The sequence below is a fragment of the Salarias fasciatus genome, chromosome 5 (genome assembly GCF_902148845.1).
Source record: "Salarias fasciatus chromosome 5, fSalaFa1.1, whole genome shotgun sequence".
In the NCBI taxonomy this organism is placed as follows: Eukaryota; Metazoa; Chordata; class Actinopteri; order Blenniiformes; family Blenniidae; genus Salarias; species Salarias fasciatus.
In genome coordinates this window covers 10,785,769-10,812,697 of record NC_043749.1, presented here as the reverse complement: position 1 = coordinate 10,812,697, position 26,929 = coordinate 10,785,769, and the positions used below count along the sequence as shown (strand labels likewise).

The following is a 26,929-nucleotide window of genomic DNA, read 5'->3' as shown; positions in this document are numbered from 1 at the left end:
GTTTGGCAGGTGAGTTGTTTTGGTCTACATACCTCATATTTGAATCCCCTGCTTTTATTATTGGAGGAGTTTAGGTTACAGTGTCACTGTAAAGCACCTTTGGGCCATTTACATGACTGCAAATAATGGATCCTTTATTTGTGCAATAATTTGTCAATCAACACTCAGTATTTTGCCAGTCAGAATGCATCGTCACAATCTATCCATCCTGCAGGTTAATACTACAGACATAGAATATCTGTGCATGATGGTTTGTCTCAAAACATCGTCCACCTCTGGCATGCTGTGTGGACACTAAAGTTGCTTTGTGAAGTTGGATCCATTATTTGCGCAACAGAATTAGCAGATAGCACCCACCACCCAGAGTCTCTCACATCATTACAAAGTTTTTTTTTCCTGTTTTCTTGCAGATAAATCTTCCCCTCCTGAGCAGAGAGCAGTGTTTTTCTTTCCGCGGGTGATGAAAACCATGACGGGCGCCACAGTGAGGACACTTCAGACAGAGATTAGTGAGTCTATTCCTGTCCTCCTCTCACTGTTATTATCAAAACATTAGCTGAGGGTCTCCTCTGCCACCGCGCTCCTTGACGGAAATTAAAACCAGCCTTCAGCAGAAACGAGCCCGGCTCGCTTAAAGATTAAAAAGTGTACCTTTTGGCGTGTTAAACTTTGAGCACGGCCTCACTTGGTGTTATGTAAAATTGCCCCGCTCTCCGCTCCGGAGGGGCACTTCTCCTTTAAGCCCTGAAAAAAAAGCCCCGGCCATGACGTCAGAGGCAGAAACCTGCTGTCCGTCCGCTCAACTCAAGTGTGTGTGTGTGTGAGTGTGTGTGTATGGCGTGCTGGTAGTGTCGGACTTTTCCCCTCTGTTGTGTCTGTCTCTCGTCCAGCGGGCTTTCTCGCCTTCTCCCTCCGCTCGGCAGGCTCCAGGTCGTCCGCCCGGCCCCGGAGCAGACCTGGACCATGTTTTAGAAAAGTTCCCGACGCCTTCTTCCTCGAGGAGCCGGTGGACGACGGACCCACCGGAGATGGAGAAGCTAACTGATAGCTCACTCGCTAGCCGGGAATCAGAGATCACAGCGTAGGCTCGCGCTAGCATGCTAACAACGAGCTAATTTAGCATTTCATCGGCTCTCCGAGTGACTTTGTTAACCTGTAGCGACACCCACACCGCCGGTTCCTCCTCGGGCCTGGCCGCTGCCGCTGCTGCTACACGCTCCGCACTTTGGTAAACGAAGCCAGCTCTCTCAGGAAGACTCCGCCGCAAACACAAGCGACCGAGCGGGACCGTCGGAAAGTAGCCGCGGTCCATCTCTCAGCCCGGAGTTATGTTGTCTAACGCACAGAACCAGCCACTGTTTCCCAACCCGGCGGGGCAGCAGCAGCACCCGGCCGGGCAGCAGAACCCCACCGGACAGTTCCTCCCCTTCCACGCCAGACCCACCTTACAGATCAAGAAGATCGCCATCACTGACGACTACAAGGTGACCAACCAGGTGCTGGGGCTGGGCATCAATGGCAAAGTGCTCGAAATCTTCCAGAGGAAGACCGGGGACAAGTACGCACTGAAGGTAGGCTTTGCTGTGTGAATCAGACTTTATCTTGAATTAAGAGTGATCAGAGTTTCTCCTTGAACTCTCGACAGTCAGAACTGGATGTTCAGAAGAATCTGGCGATGAAATACACTATCTCGACACTACTAGATTTGTATGTTCCTCCTTCGTGGAACTAAGTTTTCAAGCCCTCATTGAACTCAACAGTTTAACAAATCTTCAGAAAACTCAAAAGTGGTTTCTTGAAAATATTAATCTATTGTTATTGTTGCACAAGTTGAAGAGTGCAGTAACTTAGATGTACAAGCTTGTTCTAGAGTTGACTGAGAGGCATCCACCTGTTTCAGGTTAGCAATTAGCAGCACTTTTTCTTTTAATAATATTTCATTAAATCTGGCCAGAGATTGGAATTATCTGAGCTTTTAAACTGTGTAGCAAGAGATTAAGATAAAAGAAAAAAAATAATGCTTTCAGCACTGCCATTCTTAATGAAAATTGTGTGCTTTTAGTAGAAAATAATCTTGTATGTCAAAGAGAATATATTAAAATTTCAGTATGAATAGTTCTTTACACTTGTACTGACCATACAACCCAAGTGAAATCAGTTTTTCAAAAATCTAAAGCGCATGAGTGTTGAGCCTCAATGATATCTTTAATTAGTCAAAGAACATTTCATAAGCAAGCATATTGCCTTATTTTACAGAATCAGAGAAATCTAACATGTAAAATAACCAAATTGAAAGTAATAGTGTTGCAAATTTTGACGATGATGCTTACAAACATTTACCCAAACATGTCCACTCTATTTTGATGCAATCTCTTACCTCTCTCGATCCTCCCTTTAACACACAAAAGAGAAAAATATCTAAAACACCTCTAACAACAGTATCATTCAACACAGCCCAATGAAACTAGAACATTATATTTGATAAGCAAAGCACTTGTGTTTGTAATTCTATCACTATTGTTCTTTATTACTACTCATCCTAAAATAAAACTTGGTGTTTCCCTACTTTCACTGATTGTAAACACCTCACAGACTTGTGGTGTTTCTGAGTAAGGTCTTGTTCAGATGAGTCGGTTATGAAGAAACAGACACTTCTTTAATCACAGTTGCAAAAGAGAAAGTCGAGAATGATCCTGTCAGAAATGTGATGTACAATAAAGCTGGATAAATTGGAATATAATCAATCATTTATTTCATGACAGAACCACACTTATCTCACCGTTAAAATAAGTTTTGGGATTTTTCAAGAGTGTGATAAATCAGTTTCCTGGCAGGTTATATGGTGCCAGTTTTGTCTCTGAATTTGTTGATTCCTTGGTATAAATCACAGTTTCAAATTTTGCTTATCAGCCCTCTGTGCTCTGATTCTCCTGTTCAGTTAATTTCCTGTAATTTGTAACTCAGAGCTGAATGGAGGTTGTGAAGTGACAGCGCCAGATCAGGAACTACCTCTGTAAATTACTGTCAGCGTTGGGTCAGTGATTGATGAAACATGAAACAACGTCACAACAGTTATTCGCTCACAGGTGACTGACAAATGATCCACGGGAGTCAGAGACCGCCGAAGGCAAATTCAGTTTCTCTTCATCATTGCAGACAGGATTGTAAAGTAAAGTTTGTTTAAACAGCCTGTTGCACACAATCATTCCCAAGTGAATCACAGTCTGGGAAAAACCTGTGTGGTGCGTCAAACCAAAATACTGCTTAAGCTGTGTGCCTGTGTGTGTGTGTGTGTTCAACATTGAATGATACACACACATGCTTCTTCGCTCGTCTTTTTTTTTTTTTTTTACGTCAGTAAACCACACATTAACTCGTCGGTCAGAGGTTGCCCTCGACCGGGGGGGTCTCTGGGTATGTTACTCTTATTTTTGTCTCGCGCAGGCTGTCGTTAGCATTGCCGTTATCTTGCACTTCCAGTTGGCAAATGTGACATTGAAATGAAAATGCAAAGCAAAAAATGTTCACGTCAACTGTTTTTTGTGACAAAAAAAATGTTTCATTCAACATGAACACTCATTAGCAACTACTAAAAATCATGAGGGTTCATCTGAAAACAAAAATGGTTCAAGAAACCACGATTACTAGAAAGGGCTGAACAGTCAGAACAGCTTTAATGAAACTGTCTGCCGTTCTGAAGCGTCGCAGTGCTGCAGCAGAGCACAGGTTTCATCCCACTCCTTGGTATTGACTCCCAATTCCTCTCAGTACAGGAACACGCGACCCGAACATGAAGCTATCTGCAATCTAATCAACTGAGAGAATGTGAACCAGCTACTTCACACTGCCAAAAAAGTCAAAACTAATGTTCAAACCTCCCTCGAAACGTCTTTGACTTCTTTCCTTCCACCTTTATGTGCAGCACTGTGTGGTGGTTTATAAACTGCGATAGGAATGAAGTTGTATATATCCAACTTCATGAGGTGTGTCGTCTTCATTTTAATGGTTGCACATGATTTGTGGCTCTTTTACTTATTTTGGTGGAAAATGTAATCTAATCAGGCGGACCGACAGACAGCCGACACTTTTTCTGTGACTTACGTTGTCTGTATACCTTGCTGCTTGTATAAACATGCCCGACTCTGTTCTCATTCGACTGTTGTGTCATTCCTGAAATTCTGACAGATCCCGTGTGTATCACTGTGTGTCATACAAATATTTCATCCCTTTCCCTGACGGAAATCTGGTCGTGTTCTCATCATGTACAGATTTAATTACTTTTACGATCAGAAAACACCAAGTGAGTGAGAGAGAGAGGGCTACAGCAGCTCAGATGAGAGGAAAAAGTGTCTCAAAAAGCAGAATGTCAGCAGAGGATGTTTGTCTAATTCAGTTGTTGTTTCTTGATAACTACATGTGGCGTGTACTTTAATGCTCTTTCCAGTCACTTTGTGTGATTTTATTTTGAATAATGTTTAGAAATAATGTGGTTTTAACATAAGCGAGTACCTTATAGTTCCTCACAGCTTGTGGAGTTCATGGTACAAAACAACGGGAATTTACTGTAAAGCTGTAAATGTGATTGACTTTCTCCCGGACTCTTGGAAACTTTAGGTTGCCAGAATTTCACCCTCCGTGCAAGTTATGTTTTATTAGCTGCTGTCATCGCTTTTGGCAAAAAACTACACTGTTGCACTTGGAGCAAAAATGATATTCCATGGTAGATTTTATCGTTAGCAACTGTTAGCAGTGACCTTCTGATGCCCTTTCAAGCTGCGTGTCTGTTTCCCATCTCTGAAACCCAGTGACAGCACAACTCTCCACCAGTGTTACATTTAAAAACTAGAATTTGGCACTCAGAGAGCGCAGACCTCCGCCACAGGTCAAATCAGTCACCAACAACCATAAGAACACCATATATAATCACACAACTTTGTGATCTGGGGTGTGATCGGAGCGGAGCGCTGCGCCGTGCGGTGCCTCTCTCTGTCGCCCTGTTGCCCTCTCTCCCTGTGTGTGTGTGTGTGTGTGTGTGTGTTTATCTGAAAAGGAAAACCGAAAAGCAACATCATTTATGTTATTTCACTTCATTTTAATTTGAAAATTGACCGGATTCTCTCGTATTTTCCGTTCCCGACTTCCTGTGTGGTGCGATCTGCTCTGTCCAGCTTTACAACTGGCGGTCCACGGCGCACGCGGCTCGTGGAGAAAATAGAGGGGGGGAGCGGAGCGGCCGCGGTCCACGGCGCGAGCCGCTACGCATGCGGCGCTGTCCCGCGTCTCCTGTATGAACCGTCAGATAGGTTAACAGGGGCGCCGATGACAGTCGGTGCGCAGCGCTTCCCACTTCCGCGTCGGAAGTGAACCAGGCGTTTGTCCCCCGCTGTCGGCGGGCCTGCCCAACCATGTGAAAGACTCCCTATCTCTCAATGATAAAGAATCCTTTAAAAAAATCCTGGATCCAGACAGTGATCCGGATCATCACCAAAATTTAATGGATTCTAAGTTAGCCCAAGACCCACCTTTCCACAAAGTTTCATTGCAATCCGTCCATTACTTTTTCCGTAATATTGCTAACAGTCCAACCAACCAACAAACCGACGTGATTACATAACATCCTGGCGGAGGTAATAATAAATACTTTTGTCTCAGCTGTGAGGGAAAGGGGAAAATGTAGAGAGTAGTGGAGGGACCTGGTTTAAAAAAAACAAAATGAAACTGAGTCTGCAGTTCAAGTTTGACAAGAGGAGTAACGTTAACATGGCGTCTGCTCACAGCTATATGCTTCACATTGAGATGATAAAGACTTGAATTTCTGCAATGAAATGCAAATTCTGTGTTGAACGATACTTTACATACGGACATGCTTTTGTACATACTCCCATAGCATAGTCTACCTTCACATCCAGGAACTGCAATCGGCTCTCTTAAGTGCACTGATAAATGTTGTGTGGTGGAGTGTAAAAGAGAAATACTATTGAAATTACTGTTTTTTTTTCTGTCATTAAACTCCCAGCCCAAGTGTAGAGTGGGGATCCACAGAAGTATTAGGTGTACCTGAATTTTGCTTCTGAATATTATGGAAATGCACTGAAGACCTGCTTTAATTATCTGTGAGAACCAGATAAGAATACACTGAATAAATACAGTGCTGCTGTGTTTATGTAAGGATTTAATAGTACAATGCCACATGTCAGATGAGTTTATTTATTGAACAATAGCAGCTCGTGTGTGTTACAAAATAAATGTTGCCTTCACTTATCATGATCCTCTTTCATATATAAAAGCCTATTTCATATATAAAAGGAATAAGGCTGTTCACCATGTATGCATGTTATTTATTATTAGGTTATTCTACACTTTAATAGCCTCTAGGCGGAAAAAGCTTGGGCCGATTTCTCGTACAATGAAACAGAATGATTTTAAGTATTGAAGCAAAAATTCCTTTCATTAAATCTTTTCTGGCTTTTGTTCATAAAAATGCATTTACAACCATTTATTTGAGTCATATGGACATGCATTAAAACACTCGTGTCTGGAGAGCTGGCTCTGTGGACTCCTGGTCAGACATTAGGGCAGACGGTAGTCTGTAAATGTGAGATATCTGCATACAGTGCATATAAATACACACACACACACACACACACACACACACACACACACACACACACACACACACACACACACACACACACACACACTCTCTGACTTGTTTTAAGGTCTGCTGGGTGATGTCATTGCAGAAGACCGTACGGTTGCATCATCGGCCGGCCCCCTCCCCACCTCCCGTGCCTGGGACTCTTAAAACTAGCTGCTCTTTAAAGCTCACATGTCGAAGCCTCGCCGATAACGCCTCACGCAGTCGCCGAATAAAAAGATGCCTCCGCTGATTGAACTAATGCCCCTGTTCCCACTCCTGACGTCAGCTGAGCCAGCCTCGTGCCCTTTTGTATTCATTGAGTTGACATTAGACTCCTGGACCAGCGGTCTGCCAACAGAGCTCAAGGCGATATCACCTTGTAAAACTTTTTTTTTTTTTTCTTGGACCAAGTTTTATGCTTACAGTGCAGCTGAATAATTTATGGTGTGTGTATGTATATGCTTGTTAGAGATGGCCTGCACCCATGAATTTAGTTTTTAAATTAATACGTTACAACCTTGTAGCATATTATGTTTTATATAACCCATCTCACTAAATCAATAGCTCTGACTTTGTAGCTTTTGTCCGAGACAAGACGAGATGAAGTGTCCTGTGTTGATCGGTCTGGCAACACGCACACTCTCAAAGGGTGTGAAGCTCTGTCGGTGTTGTGTTACACCCAACTGGCTGCATTTGCATGTTCACAAGACACCAAGTTATTGGGCGCGATCAGGTAGAGTCCACACTGTGGCCCAATGCAGCACGAGGTTTAAAACCGCACCAAGGCTTTTATCTGTGAGTTTATCGTTGCCTGGTACCGAAAACAGCAAACCAAATTCTTTCATTGTATGTTGATGCAGTCTGAGTCTGAAGGTGATTTGGATGTCAAAGCAGCATTCTGTCGTTATCTCACCAATTGTTCCTGTGCATATCAGGTTTGTATTGTGGGAGGCTGACACCAGGTCTAAATACAGCTGCTTTAATTTCATTGAAGAAACTTTTGATTTTTTGATTTTTTCAAAGTTTTATAAAAAAGCTAGTTGTGGGTCAAAGTCACTGGTACAAACTGCAGCACACTTTTATTAACTACCAGCTGCACAAAAAAAGTGAATTCTCCAGAACTATGATGGGGAAAAAAGTGGCATGCATTAAGTAAGATGCATGTTTGTAGGGTTAATGTTCGTTTGGAGAGGAGCTCGAGGGCATCAGACCAGTGAAATGACAGCACAATCATGCACAAACACCCACAACTCCAAAGGTTTTAGGAGTGCAAATAAATAGAAATCATGCACGAAAATGTAAGGTCTTCAAAACAGGTGCAGTTTCAACATTATGCCAATTTTAAATGACGTATCCTTTGTGCAAAATTACAGTGAAATGTCTATTTCAATACATCTGCAACTTAAAATGCAACAATGACTCGACTATTTTGCAGTCATCTCACAGGTCAGACTGGACCCTCTGGCGTCACGCTTTTGGCCCACGGACCATATGTTTGATACGACTTTAGGCTCATCTGTATCATCTGAAAAAAAGTATTGTATTTACTGAGTCAGATTAAAGTCTGTATAAAGCCAGTATGGGAATCTGCTTTAATGTGTGGCAATCTATTCCTGCTATTATAGGCGATTATTGTCTGGATTTAGATTTAGCTTGGCAAGTTTCCCCTTTTCATGGACACACATTTCATGTATGGTGCTTTGGTTTTTGTTGTCTCAACTAGCAGTGAGTTGCACATTTGTGTGTACGTGTGTGTGTGTGTGTACGTGTGTACGTGTGTACGTGTACCCCCTGTGTTTTTGCAGTGACAACCAGTATTCAAACAATGAAAATCCTCCCCACTTCACACTGTTGGCAAAGATAAAGAATAAGGACTTGGCCCGTTTCACAGCCACGACATGACAAACGGAAGGAAAAGAAGGGAGGCAAAGAGGAAGGAAGATGTTTTCTGTTGACCCAGTCATTCCAATACATCTGTGCCAGAGCTGCACTTGGATGTCACAAGTGTGAATTCCTCTTCTTTCACTGAAGTGGTTTGGCCTTGGTCGGTTGTTGGGGGGGGGGAAAACAGTTTTTACCTCAGCAGTGTATTTGCTGTGGCCTGTTTTGTCACTGATCACACTGCTACTACTTCTTACCACCTCTGGTCGGTGTGCGGTTAATGTTGATCATGTTTATTTGGTGTAGATAACCAACGTGGTGTGATACAGTCTGTTGACCTGTCATTGCTGCCGTTTTCGCTGTCTTTATTATTGTTGTTCCCATCACCGGTATGTTCCTTATGTCTCTTTCTTTCCACTCCAGTCCAGTTGGTTCGCCAATAAATCAATAATAAACCAATAAAGTCTGCAACAGGAACAGCCAGACCTTTTGTTTGCCAAGAGCAAATCTGTTTTGGCAACATGAGACACTTAGATCCTTTTCACTGAAGGCCTGAGACTACCAGACACATGCACGCACACACACACACACACACACACACACACACACACACACACACACACACACACACACAAAAATTGGTCTTGAGTTCAGCTGTGATTAGCATCTGCATGAATAACAGACATAGCAGAAGTTAATCCGGCTCAATAACATCTTCAAAACTTCATAATATGATATTACGGTTGTCAAGGAGGAAAGCTGGCGCTGAACTGTCAGGACTCGGAGACCAAGGAGCTTCTCCTGATTTATGGGGAGGGAATTTGTCCACAATATTACAGGGGCCATGACTTCATCTTTGTTTACCTCTCTTTTCTGTTGCCTCGGTTGCAACTTCACCAATGTGAGTACATCTCATCCAGCATCACAGCGATGTCCGTCCACACACTGGCGACCTGTTTCTGAAACCTGCTCAAATCAGTTTCAGTTTAAAAATGATGAGCATGAGTTTGTTGGGGTTTTTTTTGATCCGGCTGAATCTCGTCTGTCGTCACAAGTTAAAAGATCATAGACAAGAGAGTCAAAGGTCAAGGTGTGGAAAACATATTGAAGCCCACAGTTATCATGATTATATACTGGTTTGTTAAAACTCAATTTCACAGTAGTTTGGATTTGGATGGCAGCTGTCTGGTTTAGGAGAATCTAGTTTAATGATTCCACCTTTGGTTTTTGTTAAAGTAGATTGTTTACTCTATTGAAAATCTATTCTAATCGTATGAATTAATCGTCGGAAGGTCTGGGTCTCGTTTGTTGTGATGCCAGTGTTCAGCAGAGCATCTATGACTCTGATCACTGAACTTGTATTTTCATTCAAGTCTTTATTATTTTCTAAGTGTGGCAGGCAACTTCAGACAAAATACTCTTAATGCATTAACACTGACATGGTGTAAATATTTACTCGACATTTGTTTCAAACAGAGATTAGTTTAAGCCCAATCTCCTTTTAAATATTTATCCCAGTGTTGTAAGCTCCTTTGGTTGTATTGTGCAGCGTATTGAATGAGTGGAACGGCCACCCACCTTCCAGCATGGACCTTGTACTTCTGCTGCATTTCTGTCTCATGAGGGAAGTACACGTGGAAGGATGTGGTATTGTGGTTGTGATAGCGTGCTACTTCAGGGTCTTTCTTACTGTGACTTTCATACATGGTGATTTCCAAGCGAATGCAGCCTTTGTCTTTCAGAAAGAGTCCTCCTTCCTGAATATTTCTGAGCGCCTACACCGTGTGCTCTGAAGAAATACAACAAAAACAGAAACTGGTTCCTAATCTCCTCTAGGGGTGTATTGTGTTTTTTAACTTGGGTCTTGTGACCAGTTTCAAATATGGAAGCAACGTGGTTGACTGGTGCCGAATAATACAAAGGGGAAGTGAGTGCTTCCCGTGTCTTCAGCTTCATTCATGAACACGCAGTGTTCTTGCGTTGATAGTCATCTGAAGATAAATTGTCTTTTTGTTTAAATGACAATGTCCCCAGTGCTCACAGCAGCACCTTGCATTTAGAAAAAGACGTTAGTAGAGTTAAGTATCGTTACTAGTGACTGAGAATGTATGAAGGGTACCTGGGGACACAAATATAGTTTCGTAGAGCAGGCTCGGCTTTGATTTGCTTTGCTGTATAACTTACCGACTTGTATTTAGTGTGTCACCTTGTTTGGCCCCCCCCGTCAGCTGAAAGCATTTAATAACGCCCTGGTCTGCCGGTATTTATACAGTGAAGCCTCGAGTATCTGTTGCATCAGCCAGAGAGGGGGATTCACATCATGAATCACAAGGTGGCCACGGAGGGAGGAGTCAGCGGGACTCATTCAAAAACAAGGAAACGCTCAGAGAAGAGTCCAGATAAGGCCAAATACCTTTGCTTTGCATTTCAATTCTTCAGTAACACCTGTCTGAAACTGACTATCTAATCTTCACCAGGAAGTGGGACACCGAACAATCACTTTTTTTTCACATCCTCTTTTATCACCGGCCACCTCTTTTTATGAATGCTTTTAAGACTTCTTCAGAACTTTCCTCAGAGGTCACCGTTACTCTCCGCAGTTCTGCATAATAACTGGAAAATTTTAGAAAACTTGATTTGCTTGTATTTTTTTCCATTGACCTGTTGCTCCAGTTGATATCTGGGCTGCTTTGGAACTGTGTATGGTTAGTCCTGCACAGCTGCGAACACAGATGTTCGCTTAATATCACATGAATACGCCTAGTGAGTGTTTACAGTTATGACTAACTAAAATTACACACCGTCACAACTGCATTTACGATACTGTCACAGACGGTGCACCTCTAGTGAAGACATACTTCGAGTTGGGAGGGCTTAATCTTTGCTGTCTAAGGTTATTAGACAGACGTTGAAGTGGTGAGTCTGTTTTCCATGTTTTGATTTTGTCACCACATGAAATAGTACGTAAATAACCAACAGAACAAGAGATGCAGATTTCATGGTGTCTGAAGTCATGCATGTACAAACATACACATTTCAAAGAGTGTTGGTTTGGTGAGGCTTAGCTGATGCTATTAATCAGATCATAGCCCGATTGACACAAACATGTTTGCTGTTTCACTTCGTGCTGAGTGAATCAGTCACCGGCACGGACGGACAGAAAAACAAAAACCCTCTGAGCCTAACAGGAACTGAGCCAAGCAGAACCTGTCACACCTTGACACGTCGTGCCCTTCACAGGAGCTCACTGACCCGTTGCCCTCCGTGTGATAGATGTTTATTTGTTTTCACCGTCATCAGCCCGGGGATTTCAGTCATGTGGAGGCTGGCAGGTGGAGGATGGGGGCTTCATCAGCTTAACCCCTTCCCACCTCCCGCTGTCCTGAGCCGGGCTCAGGAGCCTTTGTTTTGGCTGAAGGAAGTGCATTGTGTGCCCATCTGCCTCCCTCACAGCCCTCCTTCCCCACAAGCCGCAGCGTTTTGCCTGAAAGCGTGGCAGCAGATGGGGGCTGTGCAGCGTCACAGGCACCAGCGGGGAGGTGACAGGGGTGAATTCTCCTGTGAATATATACATGTGTTAAAAAGACAGCGTAAACTCAGTTGTGTAAAGGAAGTACGGTGGTTTTAGTTAGTTTTTTCCAGTACATGCATGCACTCCAGTGCAATAAACACTAAATGGGAGTTTTCAGCCTATGGGTCAGTCCTTTGTGTGAATGATCAACATCCTAACTGAATATATATTTACATATTCACAGCACGTGATTTACAATAACTACCATTCCCTGTATTGTTTGTTTACCTTGCAATAGCGAAAGTGATACTTCATTGTCATTATAGTTATGTATAGTGTCTAACTCATTTCCTGATTTCAATAGATAAGATAGATCAGTCAATTCAATAGATATTTCAAGTTAAAAAATGTTTACACGTGGCAATCTGTTATTTAGGGGTTGAAATAGGATCGATGGCGTCTGATGCTGCCCGTGCCCTCTGCATCTCTTGCTCCAGGTTCACGTGGTCATTTTCCCCCGCGATGACGCAGGACTCGAGACCTGCCCTTGTTTGTTCTGTCCCGAAGGGTGGTTGAACTGAGCTGTGTGTACAGGGTTGAGATAAAGCAGTCTCGCACAACTACACCATACCAGCTCTTCCTGGTAACAAAGACAGTCACTTTTTTTTTTTTATTGATCGGAGCCCTCACACTCACATTGATGGACGCTACATCACAATCCAGGCAAAACACAGCAAACATTTTTACTATTTTGTATCAGTAATTTCAAAGCACTTCTGCAGAGAAACGCTAAACTAAACAAACGAGCAGGCATGTGGCGGCGGAGAGGAAAACCTCTCTTTTCACAGGAAGAAACCTCTTCTCAGGCTCAGCAGTGGAGCCTTTCTGCTTTTTCAGTTTGGGTTTGTTGAGAAATAAAGAATAGTATAGGACACAGAGCAACAAGCAAAACAGTCATAAACTCACCCTGCAGACTTTATTTCAGCGAAATTAATTGTGGTTTTAATCTCACTTATTTGTTAAGGTAAATATGACAAGCAGACAAAAACGGGGACACACACCTTAATACAAAAACACGGTTTGAATTGAACCATAGGTCACAGTTCTTCCACCTTGTTTACTACGCGAACTGTTAACACCCCAGTTGTGTTTGTTGTATCCCTGTTTAGAGATGCTGACTGCGTTGTCCATCTAGCTGTTATTTCCAGAGGAAAATGATTGAAATACTGTCATTTTCAACAGTAAACTCATGAAGAGGTATGAGGCACTACTGAACCATTTCCACATGAGTCACTGGAATGAAATGAAGTGTTAATCCATGTTTGCTTTTGACTTCCTGATTGTTTACCTTTTGTATATACTGTATCAGTGTGGCGTCATTTACCATTGTCCAACGCAATGCAGTGAGCAGCAAGAACAGGCTGTGAATTATCTTGTGGAATGTTTTAATGGTAGGCTGCTTGCTTTATTAGAGTTATTTTCTGTGGTGTGGCAGTCACTGTCGCCTCACAGCTTGCTTAAAAGACGATATTCTGTGGATTGAAAGGAACAGGAAAAAATAGTACTTTTTGGTTTAGCAATTCTGTAAAAATATGAATTTTTGTGTTATGCACATTATAAATATTAATGTAGCGTAGATAAATGCATCAAATACTGCCAATTGAATCATTTCAGTGTTCAGTGCAATGTGAATGTTTGATATTTTCTGTGGCCACCACTTTGCTTCAGAATGGCTCTTTGCAGCATTTTAACACACAGTTCTGTACATTTGAACCCCCCTAATGAACGTTGTTGTTGTCATACTGTTAATTCCTGAGGTCACCAGCTGAAACCTCCTGAAACATTTACTTTAATTTATATTAAAAAGCGGACAATGTCACACGACTTGAAGCTCCATGGCAGGTTTCCACAGTGTGGAAGGTTACACCCCCCACTCATGAACCTTGCCCCCCAAACCCTCGTGCCACACATGCTTTATCTCCCACCAAGTCCTGGTTGAATTCTTTGCTGCTTAATGTTCCTGCTCCCGAACGTAACTCCCATGTTTGCGATTTTACACTGAAGATGTTTCATCACTCTCAGTTGCTAGATTGAAGTGTTCCTGGTATCGTCTTCTGTTGTAATAGTGAAATATTATCTTCCAGAAGTAATCCGCTGTTACCAAATTGTTCGGTGACCAGGTCACCGTTCGATGTGTGTCTGCCGGTGATTCTAAGTAACCTGGGTTCTTCCGAGCGTGTGGACTTACTGACAGGCCTCTGTGCCACATCAGACAGCAGAGTTTAAACTCATTGTCCGCTGGAATGAAGCCCACCGTTGTGTTGTGGCCGTGGGCAGCGATGGAATGTAACACACAACCAAACGGCAGACGGCGGCTCACTGTCAGAGCTGCATGGCTGAATTCTTTCCATTGACTAAACGGCGATATTTTAAGGATTTGCTTGTGAGATTGCATTATGTGTCTTCTAATTAAATCTGTAGTCAAACCCCAGTGTTTATGTAACTTTATGAACTGTACAAATCCTAAAATAGATTAAATGTATAAGTTGCATAATATGTTGTTGTAAAAATATGAATTTCTTTACAAATGCACCTCAAATGCAAATTAGTGTGTAATTTGTGCTTTAAGTCTTTGTGGCATTTTACAAGTTTATATGGCCTCCATGGCTCTAAAAATAATGTCCGTTGCAGACCATTTCCTTATATTGTCTCAAACCTTTCACTTTTACTTTGAGGCAGACTGGAGTTCGAACTAATAATTGACCGAGCAACTGTTTTCACTCCTGTGAGGGAGCCGCCCAGCTTCCTGTGACAATCTCGTTGGCCTTTGCTGTGTTATTTACAACTTGCAGTGTCACATAATACCTGACCCGCTCCATAGTAAGTTTCTCTGCACCCTAAATGAGGCAGCCGAGCTCTGAATAAACACACACACTTTGTAGCTTACCGACACACTCCCTTTAACAATATGTGTGATTTTCAGTTAATAGGAACACAATAAAACTTTGATTCAACCAGTTCTGAAATGAAAATGCATTAAGAAACTTCCCATAATTTCACATTTTTTTGCAGTAATGCAATAAATTGTTGAAATTTATAGTAAGGTGCTGTAAATAATGCTGTGAAAGTAACAACACTAAGGCGTTGATGGTTGAGCTCAAATTAAACACACATCTTGAATACTGAATATTAAATGATGCGTTAACAGGGTGTGAGGCACAGAGGGCGCTACATTCACAAGAAACTCCACATTGGGGAAAGTAGAAAATGTATTTTCACGCGTCGGCCAGATGAGGGCAGCACTGCTCTACTGTCTGTGTTTTAGTCTTTGAGGTGAACTAATGCAAGACAGCAGTTTAGGACTGAAAGGATCCCTCCGCTGTGAGAGGGATGACGGCCTTGCTTGTTATTGTGTTCTGTTGTTTATCAAGTGTTATAATTCATGCATCCATTTGGTGTTATCCGTCCTCATCCTCCCCATCTCTGTCTGTCTGTCTGTCCAGATGCTGCAGGATTGCTCCAAAGCCCGCAGAGAAGTGGAGCTCCACTGGAGGGCTTCTCCTTGTGCCAACATTGTGCGCATCATTGATGTTTATGAGAACCTTTATCAGAGCAGGAAATGTCTGCTCATTGTGATGGAGTGGTGAGTGGACGATCACACATCCAAACGCTGACAGACCTCATGTGTTCACATCATGAGCTACACTTAACCCATCATACCCGCGGTTGAATGCTTTATAATATAGCTGTGTGGACAGTAAGGCTGAATCCCATTTCACCCCTTAGCCCTTCCCCTTAGCCCTTCCCCTCGTTTTGCGCGTTCACGTGGAGGGGTAGGAGTGTCCCAATTGTCATTATGACGGAGGGGTAGGGCCAAGAAAGAGGGCCAGTCACCCCTCCAAAAGGAGATTCTCGAGAGGCACACTCCAAACGGAGGGGTATCGGCCGATGACGAGGGGCGCTTGTTCTTCCAGCCTAGGTCATGCCTGGCGGGCGGGGTGAATTCACTTCTGCATTGACGGGAGTGATCGTTTCCACACCCGCGCATTCCAAACACAACAGATAGACGATTATTTTCAATAAACTGGTTTCTTCAACACGGCCCGCCTGGAATGCGCGGGTGGGAAACGAGCGCCCCCGCCAATGCGGAAGTGAACTAACCCCACCCGCCACTGACGGTCCAGGCGAACAAAACAAGCGCCCCTCGCCACCGGCGCCACTGGATGACAGATTTCTCAGAAATCCTTCCAAGATCGGCAAGATGGCGGCGTCCGCAACGAAAGACGTCCATAAATATCAGTATTTTATCAATTAATAAAGTTTTAAAATGTAAGAAAAACATTCTTCTTTGGCAGATAATTGTCGCATCTGCCTACGTCATCGGCAGCGGCGACTACTGATGACGTACGTGATTGTCGGAGGGGTGTCCCAATTTGGAGGGGTTGACTTTCTCCCCTACCCCTTAGCACTCCGTTTCATAGGCGGAGGGCTAAGGGGTAGGGCCAAGGGGAAGGGCTAAGGGGTGAAATGGGATTCAGCCTAAGTCATACTATTTTTAGAGGGCTAATCAAATGTAACAGTAGTTATTTTCTATTTCTAGTCGTTTGTAATGATTATTTATCAAATGTTTTAAATTCTTGAAAAACTGTCCTCTTTGTTAAAGCTGTAAAGTCTTCCCAGCAGTTTCTTACTGATCTTTTTATTCTGGGAACAGCACTGTCTGCATAGGAGGGAGTGCACATGACTGACTCAACAGGTTTCACCAGCCACCCTCACAGGTTCTGTTGTTACGCTGCCTACCTGTTTGGAAATGCTCTGAATCATTGCGAGGAATGATTGGACACTTTTCTATCAATTTAAATTCAGTTTGATGAAGAGTCCCTTTGGTAATGTTTGATCTTCACCTGTGCAGCCATCTCACCAGTATACCTAAAATAATTAACTTTGTGGTGGGACAGCTCCAATTATCAAACTTATTTAAGAAAATTAACAAACTGCTTATTAAATTCTTCTGGAATAATAGAAAGGCTCGACTACGCCTTAAGTTTTTAAATCTCCCCGATGAGAGCAGAGGACTACAACCTCCCATCTTTAAATGTTACCCGGCTGCCCAAAATCACATCAGCATCAAGCAGCAAGACAGCGCCCCCTGCCAGGATCTATGTAGAGCAGGGGTTTTCAAAGTGTGGAATAGCGAACCTCCCCAAAGAGAAGTCAAAAGCATGGTGGCCCCCCTACTTCTACTGTCTGGGAGGGGGGGGGGGGGGGGGGGGGGGATTGTTAAGAATTTAGCTATCCTAATTCCATTATCAGTACTGCTTATTGGTACGATTCCTTATCAATTCTCTTATCAATTGATTCTCATTGAGTGAGAAATGAAACAATACAAATGGGGTGTTTGCATTAACTCTTTCATATCTTCATCCTGAACAGAAGAAAAAAATATCCATGTCATGAAAACTTTGCAAGGTGCAAGTAGCCCCAGTTTCATCTTTTGGTGTGACATACAGCCAAACTCTGGAGCTTCTTCCTGACGCCAGGTTGGAAAGCTCAAAACCAAATTACACCGGCCTCACACTGGATGCCCCTGCGTGTCTGGTCCAGCTCTGCAGCTCTGTCACTCACAAGGTCTTGGTGTGTCTGCTATCAGCTGATGTTGGTTGCCAGATCTGCCCCAAAGATATTGTTAAAACCATCCAACAATAGAAAGGAATCCAAACCTCCATCTCTGTAGAAAATGCATGCTAAAACCGTAAAAACCTGATTTGCATTCAAAAAAACACATCACAACACATAGCCATTCCATCAACCCGCCTCGGGTTCAAAACAAGCTTGATTGTGCAGAAACCCGTCCAATCTGGCAACACAGCCGCTCCGGTCATGGAGCTTTGATTTGTGCAATTTTGGTGTCTTTGACTTTCCTGCAATGAGTAAGAACAACATCGTTCATTTTTCTAATCCATATAATGATTAGATCGCGTTGTTTGTCATATATTCTACCAGAAGAATTACAAAAAAACAATGTGAAGGCAAAAACACGACACAGATTTTATTTTGAAATCACTGATTTAGGAACACGTGTCTACTTTCATCTGGCACCGACTCGTTTCTGTTCAGAGTGAAGCAGCAGGCTCCGGAGTGAGGAAAAATATGATCCTTGCTGAAAGTTTCCGGTCCGCGGCTCTGAAGCTGCGCCGGAGCGGACCGCAGCTGCCCCGTGGCTGCTGTGAGCGCATGCGCAGAGCGCATGGTACGTCGTCACGCACACGGCGGAACCGATAAGCGGAGTCGTTTAGGAGACAGACAAATAACTCCATGGAATCGAGACATGAGGAACCGGTTCTACAAAAGAACCGGTTGTCGATTCCCATCCCTGGCGTGATGAATCTCACAGGACACACTGCTTCGGAAGCCCACACGTTTGTTTGTTTTTGTTTGCTTTTTTTTCTCTGTCGCGCCGCGCCTCCCCTGAAACCCTCTGGCGCCCCCCAGCGGAAGGCGCGCCTCACACTTTGAAAACCGCTGATGTAGAGCAACAGTCTATTCCAGGTATAGCTCATATTTATACTCTACAGACATTAGATCATTAAAAAAAGCAACAACAACAAAAAAAAAATCAATTTCTCAAAAACACTATTTCAGTCTGGCGTGAGAGACACAGACATCTTGGGGATGTGCCCACAGTTTCCACCAGGTTTGAAGGATGGAGGATTCAGGTCATGGAACATGAAAGGCTCTGCTCTCTTTTGATCAACTCTACCAGAGATACAAAATCCCAGAGAAACAATGATCCAGTACTAAAATATGATATTTGAGTTCAGTTCTGACTCAACGTTAGAGAAATTAAAAGTATGCAGAATAGATATAGAAGAAGACATTGATGAAACTTATTTGTATACCACCTGTCTAAAGTCACATAAGCAATCAAACACAAGATTTAATTTATTGCGTCATTTTTTGCAAATGATGAGAAAGTACATAACTCACGTTAAACTCCACTATATGTCTTCTAACACCCCAGATGTATGGCATAAATGTACAAAGGAAAAGGAAACCTTGCTCCAAAGGTTAAAAAATTTTTCTCAGACATGTTTCATGCCAAGACACTTTCCAATGTCAAACTGTGTGTGGTTGAAGTAAACCCCAAAAACTTTATACAAAGCTCAAAGCACAAGATCCTGGACTGTGGACTCCCTCAGGCTGATGGCGCTGTCGCCCTCTGTTGGAAGAGTATAGATTGTCTCACATTGAAAATGTGGACAAAGGAACTTTCCAGAAGTGTCAGACTTAAAAGACTGACATATACTACAAAGGACAAGCGAAACCAACATTGTGAACCTTACATGAACATCATAGCAGATGACGACATGACGTATATGTGAAACACATCCTTATCCTTATGTCTTTCAACTTTAATCTGAATTTATTACCATTTTCTGATTGGTCCAGTCAGGGTGGAGTAAAAATGATAATTAAAAAAAAAAAAAAAACTTTGTGGATTGATTGATGTCAAGCTGAAATGCTGTTGATTTACATGAGTTAAAAAAGATTCCTTACTGTCGAACTATTTGCTTTATGAATTATTAAAGACATTTTAGTTTCTTGACTTGAGTAAAATACCCGTTCCATGATGAAATGCTCCTAATTCCATTCATTTCCACACTTTCTAGAATAGGAAGCCAGGTAAGGGTTTTGATTTACCCTCAGAGGAGAGAGAGCCTCTTGTCTTGGCTTCTGATTCCTGCGCAGTTATTGTAAACCTCTTCTCTATGACCTGAGAAGTAAATGACCCATTTCTTTGAAATAGAATGGTATACGTTTCCCACCGTTGTGTTTCCATCGCGCAGCATTTTAAAACCACCAAACCCATGTCGACCTGCCACACGTGCATCCTGGCTGTGGTTAGATTGTAGCGTTGAGGTGATGGACCTGACTTCCTCCAAACTCACTTGTAAAAAGTGCTGATGTGGACGAGTGACTTCCTTGAGAAAATGAGCTCAGCATGAGCTGCCGATTTGATGAAGAGTATTTTCCTCTTTTCTTTTACCTGCTTTTGGCTATTTCAGTGAAAACTGGCCATCGGAGGTGTGTTATTTAAAGGTCACCAGGTCACTATGCTGACTCACTTGTTATCATAATGGAGGAAATTTGACGCTGTCATGTTGTGGTTGATCATTGCCGAGTCAGCATTACTTGTAAGAAGTGAGTTATTGAAAGGACACATGGCACATGCAGTTGGTGAATGTTCTTTTTTTTTTATTATTAGTGTTTAGAACAAGAATCATCTTTGAGAATGCCGAATAAACAAAAGTAGGTTTTTTCCAAGTGTTTTAGATGTATTTCATAAGTTGAAATATTTTTCCTTTTATTAAAATTGTGGATAAGAATCTCCAAATGCTGGCCAAGTTATTTTCTTAATATCATGGTGATTAATGCCAACAGTAATTATTATAATGTCTGTTTTGTTGTTTAAACTCTGAATTCTTGCCGGCCGCCAATACAAACAGCTGGACTGAAGGAGGCCGGAGATTGACGTCATGCCACGTCCAGTACAGCCGTTGACCGACTGTAACTGCTGTACGGCACCTCAACCACAACGTAAAGAAAGCGGCTTTGAAAGGAAAGTGACCGACGTTTCCAGACATTAAGGCCGCTCATTAGAGCCTGTAGTTATGCGGTTCTACGAAGCCCTGAACGGTTCCCCGTCAAGCTGGTGAGGTGTGAAAGGATGTCCTCATCTGCTTCTTGCTCTGGCATATCGACTTACAGTCAACAGCTGATCAGTCAGCGTGAAGACAGGCCTGTCTGCCGCTCAAGGCACTGACAGTAAAAACAATGTCCGGAGCATTCAAGGCAGAAAAAGTCCCAACCACAGGAAACTGGAGTCTCGCTCAGTCTGCCTGCAGTTAAAGTAAACATGTCAGAGTTTGTCCAGTGTTTACGTTTATGTCTGCTGACTGCAGTCTGTTTATTCTCCTGAAGTTCAGATGTCCCCAGTCCTCTTATATCCAATTTTAATAATGTACGATCATTTCAAACACACCAAGTATCGCAGATGGGCGTTGAGGACTGCGGCGCAGCGGAATCCATTTCATGATTACAGAATATGATATTAAAGTAGTGATTTCTGTGAAAAACCAGAACGGTAGCTGTGGAGAGGACACACTGCTGTTTCAGAGCACCGTATTCCCTTTAACAAAGGTCAAAGGTTAACGGCTGCTAGTGATTGAATTAGTAACTCTGTAGAATGAAAATGCATTCCTGTTGAATTTAGTTTGTGGATTTTTGCGCAGAGCAATGCAATTAATTGTGATGAAGTCCAGAAACTCATCCCATTAATCACAATTGTAAAGTTTCAGTTGCTGTCCAACACTTGTGGAAGTAGTGCAGTTGTCATGTTCTGACTGTACGTTCTCCAGTGTCCGCCACACTCCAGAAACATTTGCGGTTAATTGGTCAGTGTGATTGCCGGCGGTGACGTGTCCAGGATTGACTCCAGCCCCCCCATAACCCTAATCTTGTGTTAAAGATGAACGTATTAGAGCATGTTCATTTCCCACGTCGCCTGCGTGCATAGAAGTCGATTTTTTTTGTATCCCTTCAGTCAGCAATTTGAGTTCGCAGATCAGCACTCTCCAGGTGCCCGTCACTGCTTTGAAAAAAAACTTCAAACCTTTGTTTCTGTGCAAATTCAGCGTGAGAAATGCCGATAAAATCAAAAAAGGCTTCCTTCCAGACGACAGGGCGCCTCCGCAGTCTAAATGAGAAGTGAGAGAGTACAATGTGAGAACGCTGCCACGATGGGGCGAGATGAGCGCTCTCCAGTCATCAAAATCCTTACTCTGCTGAGAATTCGCACTTCTCTCCACGTGTTCAGAATGGCAGAGGAAGAGGGTGGGGTTCCAGTTTATCTGCCGCTCGCCACATTAGAAGACAGCAGTGTGAGAAAGGTTTGCACAACCGAGGGATCGCCCGCCGCCTCGGGTTTCTCACATGCCTTTTTAACGCTGCGTCAGAATTCACTGGATGGAGCAGCTGTCCGTTTCTCAGTATGCAAAGCGTGAATTAAAGTGAGTGATTTTGAGAAGCTTTAGGTGAGCTGCGGTGCAGCCGGGCTGTCCCGCAGCCCCGGGTCCCACGCGGCCCGTCCTCCCGTTGTCACGGGCGTGCTTGCAGGCCCGGCCTGTGCGGTCGCGCACACTCAATATACACACGTACTAATTCGGCTCCGATGATCACATCTGAAACTCACTCAGTCATACCGAGCCAGGAGATTAAATGAAACTGATCAAGTGAGTGAGTTTCTTGCTTACCCGCTCGGGACTTGATTTGCTTACACTTTTAACATTTCACTTCTTCTCCGGCCGTTCTCGGATATTACAAGTGCAGGGTCGTAGATCAGTTAATAAAAACATTTGTTCAAGCTGCCTTTTTCTTATGTTTTCCATTTTTGTAAGCGAGTTGAGTTCTTTTTTTCAGTCATTAATTAACAAAATGTTTTTTTTCACATCCTCATTTTTCCAAAACACATAGTAAAAACCACAAACCACCCACATGGTACCAAATGATTGACTACATCATCCCTGATTAACACATTGCTGAATTTCATGTGCTACCATTTGAATAGAAATAAGATGTGGTCTGTAAAACCTTTTTCTGCCCCAAGATTTACTTTATTCCTGCAAAAAAAAAAAAAAAAAAAAAATGCATTTAGAGCAACGTTCAATCAAGTGCTGCAAAAAAACAAAAGAGAAAAAGCTCAGCAATTAAATATATTTTTGAATATATTTCATAAAAGATAAATGACTTCTCTGTCTTTTTCCTTTGCTTCCTTCACTGTGGAGCATTGCCATTAGTGTTAGCATTAGCCACATGAAGCCACATGGCGATGGATCGACTCGTCGGGTTGTTTTAATTTTTGAAATCCGTTCAGTTGGGAAAAATGACTGAAGGTTGTTGTGGTTATTTTCCACGCCCTGCTCACATATTTTCTCTTTTTCTTCTGTCCAGCATGGACGGCGGCGAGCTTTTCAGTCGAATCCAGGACAGAGGAGACCAGGCCTTCACAGAGAGAGGTGAAGTGTTGAGAATGACTCCCATGCAGTGTGTTAGCATATCAGTATGTTAAAACAAAGTCTTGAAATCAAGGATGTGTGTGTTTTTTTGTTTGTTTTGTTGTTTTAAAGAAGCATTTGTCTGTTTTCAGAGGCCTCTGACATCATGAAGAGCATCGGAGAGGCCATCCAGTATTTACACGCCGTCAACATCGCCCACAGAGACGTCAAGGTTCGTTTTAGTCACGCGTGTGTTGTCATCCACTTCAGTGTTTGTAATCTTACAGATTTTAACAGATGAAAACAATCCTAATGAGTGACACTCTTAACGCCACATTGCTCTCTTTCCACGCGACTCTTGGAATCCCCGTGCAGCCGGAGAATCTACTGTACTCCTCGAAGCGGCCCAACGCTCTGCTCAAGCTCACAGACTTTGGCTTTGCCAAGGAGACCACCTCACACAACTCTTTAGCCACCCCGTGCTACACACCGTACTATGTCGGTAAGAGTCTTCTGTCTGTGCACGCCGTCACATCCTGGCCGGGCGTCGCTTTTCACCAAACGCTCATCGATTTCTTTGGTTTCTCTTTCGCTGTCTGCAGCTCCGGAGGTCCTGGGCCCGGAGAAATATGACAAGTCGTGCGACATGTGGTCGCTGGGTGTCATCATGTATATCCTGTAAGCCGCTCGTTTTCTCACGTCTCTCGTCACGCCGCCTCCTGACTCTTTGCTCGCTGCAGCGTCTCATGTTTGCCGTTTGAAACGCCCCGCAGGCTGTGCGGATACCCGCCGTTTTATTCGAACCACGGTCTAGCCATCTCCCCCGGCATGAAGAGGAGAATCAGGATGGGCCAGTACGAGTTTCCCAACCCTGAGTGGTCCGATGTATCAGAGGAAGGTAAAACTCCACATCTCAGCTGCCCCCCCCTCCCGTCCCCCGTCTTCAAACATTTATACATCTAAACATCCAGATGATTTGGAACGGTCTCATTCAGTTCATCTGTTCTCTGAAAAGCATTCGTCACTCTATTTCAAAACAAGCAGGCTTGTTAAAAAGCGCCTGAAGAGTTCGACTGGTCGTGTTTTTCTGTTCAAGAAATAGAAACTGATGCTGCTTCACCTGTCACCTGCTCCTGCCTTTCACCACAACTGAAAGTGATGCCTTAATTTCCAACTCATGAGAAAATAAAAACTCTTCTGTCGAGCAGAGAGTTATAGGGGTGTGTGGTATTAAAAGAAAAAAAGAAGAAACGGAATGTAAAAGCTACGCCTGACTGTATTTCACAACCACTGAACTTCCGCCGTCTCCAACAAGAAATTTTCAAAAGAAACACAGTATTTCAAAGAAACCCAGCAGCTACAGGTAGACCTCTGACAGACCACAGCGCACCACAAATCAGACTCCTGCACTTTCTTTTCACCTAGTTTTCAGATTTAAGTTCTCTCCATCCTGTTCAGAGACAGACTCATCAGTCTGAATGTAACGAATGCATATATTACCACTGGCCTCCATTGGTTGTCAGTTTTCTTTAAATCTATCTTCTCCTTATTTTTAGAGAAGTGGTTCTGCTTTCATGTTTCACCAGCATAATGAAGTAAAACCTTCTTGCAGCCAAACAGCTGATAAGGACCCTCCTGAAGACCGAGCCCACTCAAAGGATGACCATCACAGAGTTCATGAATCATCCCTGGATCAATGTAAGCCCTGAACTGCACAGCTCATCCCACTTCCGTTTTTCCTCTCCCGGTCGAGTGAGACGTCCTAAAGCGAAGCTTGTCTTCTGTTGTCGACCCTCCAGCAGTCCATGGAGGTTCCTCAGACTCCACTCCACACCAGCCGGGTCCTCAAGGAGGAGAAAGACGCATGGGAGGACGTCAAGGTCAGTCAGTGTTCGATTCCGTCTTCTCCTCATAATCGAGAGCTTCCGGACTCACTTGCTTTTCGCGCTGCCGCGTTCCCCAGGAGGAAATGACCAGTGCCTTGGCTACCATGAGGGTCGACTACGAGCAAATCAAAATCAAGACCATTGAGGACTCAACCAACCCACTGCTAACGAAAAGGAGGAAGAAAGCCAATAACGCCCTTCCAGACCCAAAGGCCGCTGCCCACTGAAAGACGCACACCTGCATGCACATGGAAACCCAGGTCGTGAAAAAGGAAGCAATAATTTGACACACGAGTCGCGTTGCATGGATTTTCTCAGTGTTTTATTTTTTCATGGCAAATTCTAATGTTTTGTAAGAGTGTTTCTTTTTATTACTCTACCATTTTAACACAGTCTCCGCTCTGCGCCTCACAGAGGGGATGTCGGTTTTTGTGTTTTTACACCAGTGAAGAGATTATAACTATACAGTAGAGAGGAGGAGAGGAGATCTTTCCCAGATAATCGGTTTGTGTTACTCAGACGGGGCAGAAACGTTGGAAGCCTTAGCATTAGCAGTAGTCGTCTCTCACCCCGCAGCACCCAAACCTGTGAATGTTATATTCAATGGCTAAATCCCAAAAAAAAAAAAAAAAAAAACTAAAACAAGGGAAGTTTCTTTTTTGCGGATGCGTTTTGAACTGACGAGTGGAATGTAAAGACTCGGACCCTGACTGTCACACTTACACAGGAACGATAGTAGCGACTCTTTCGGGGCCGGGAGGGTTTGTCAGGTTTCGTTTCGTGTTTGTGAATGTTGAACAGAGGCCTGTGCACCGGCTCCAGGGCCGTGCGCCGTTCTGACAGAGCACCTCGAGGCCCTGCTCTCCTACCCTTCACCTGCATTTCACCGACGGACGGTTCAGAGGCGGAGGAAGAGGCCGCGTTTAACAGCAGGACCTGGCCCAACTTTCCCCTGCATGTAGCTCGTAGGAGAGTAGGAGCCCAACGATACTGTATTTTTTCATGGACTTTATAAGCATTTTAACATGGGCCTTAGTACTTACTGCAACCCTCAGCAACCGGCTTTTAACCCCTACCTACTGCTTGGTTCAAGCTTTGATCAACGGTTCAGAATTTTAAAGTATATTTCAGGGTTAATGCTATGCAGACATATTTGTCAGATCGAAGTACCACTTGTTGGCGTTGGAGAGACGGACTTGAGTTGTGTGAGTTTGTGTGAGCTGTAGCATCCTCAGGAGAGTTCACAGGACACAGAGGGGCTGATGGGGAGGAAGGAGGGACTTTAGGAGCCGCCGCTCGGCCCGGAGCACAGTCTGACGTACCACCAGCAAGCCGCCGTCGCACTCAGACCAGGCCGAGTAGTTTCCTCTGGGGATCCTGGGAAATGATTGATTCTGTGAGTTTTAGTCCATTTCACTTTGTTAAGCCACATCTATATTACCTGTTGCATCGCACCTAGGAAACCCTCACTGTAAAGATTTTACTGAATGTGATAATGTTCCTTCTTTTTCTTTTGTCCTCAACTTGTTTTTGTAGTTGAAGCACAGATGTGTTTTGTTTTTTTTCCCCCCTGTCTGTCAGTCTGTTCCGTTCCACTAGCTGTACTTTTGTCTGCTTCAGCTTTGGATTAAAAAACAAGAGAAACAAACTTTCTCATTTTCATTTTTTTTTTTTTTTTTTTTTTTGAATTTAAAACCAAATTTGAACTTCAAGAAAAATCCATGTTTCACATCCAAAATCGAAAATATAACTTGATTCCAATTTTATGGCTGTTTGAGTGACTTATTGAAACTCTTTCATTTAGGTGTTTGGTTTATTTGATAATAAAAACTTTGATTACTAATTTCTGGGGAAATACTTGATGACAAACATTTTTGCTATATCTAAAATATAAATCTAGCCGGACATTTTGAGCAAAATACCATCGTTGCTTTTATGCAATCCTCACATTATGGAT

The 26,929-nt window shown here is 43.3% G+C and overlaps 1 protein-coding gene across 2 annotated transcripts; it reads left to right on the top strand.

Annotated features, from left to right (window-relative positions):
• Positions 1-793: 793 nt before the first annotated feature.
• mapkapk2a (MAPK activated protein kinase 2a) lies at positions 794-25,663 on the top strand. 2 transcript variants are annotated; one of them, XM_030092201.1, is made up of 10 exons: positions 794-1,571; positions 15,536-15,675; positions 23,043-23,107; positions 23,239-23,318; positions 23,462-23,588; positions 23,689-23,764; positions 23,860-23,984; positions 24,699-24,784; positions 24,889-24,966; positions 25,050-25,663. In XM_030092201.1, the coding sequence occupies exons 1-10, from the start codon at positions 1,329-1,331 to the stop codon at positions 25,197-25,199; spliced, it is 1,170 nt and encodes a 389-aa protein (XP_029948061.1). In that variant the 5' UTR covers positions 794-1,328; the 3' UTR covers positions 25,200-25,663. The 2 variants fall into 2 exon arrangements, with proteins under 2 accessions (XP_029948061.1, XP_029948059.1); XM_030092199.1 differs by having other exon boundaries at positions 795-1,571; positions 24,886-24,966.
• The last annotated feature ends 1,266 nt before the right edge of the window (positions 25,664-26,929 follow it).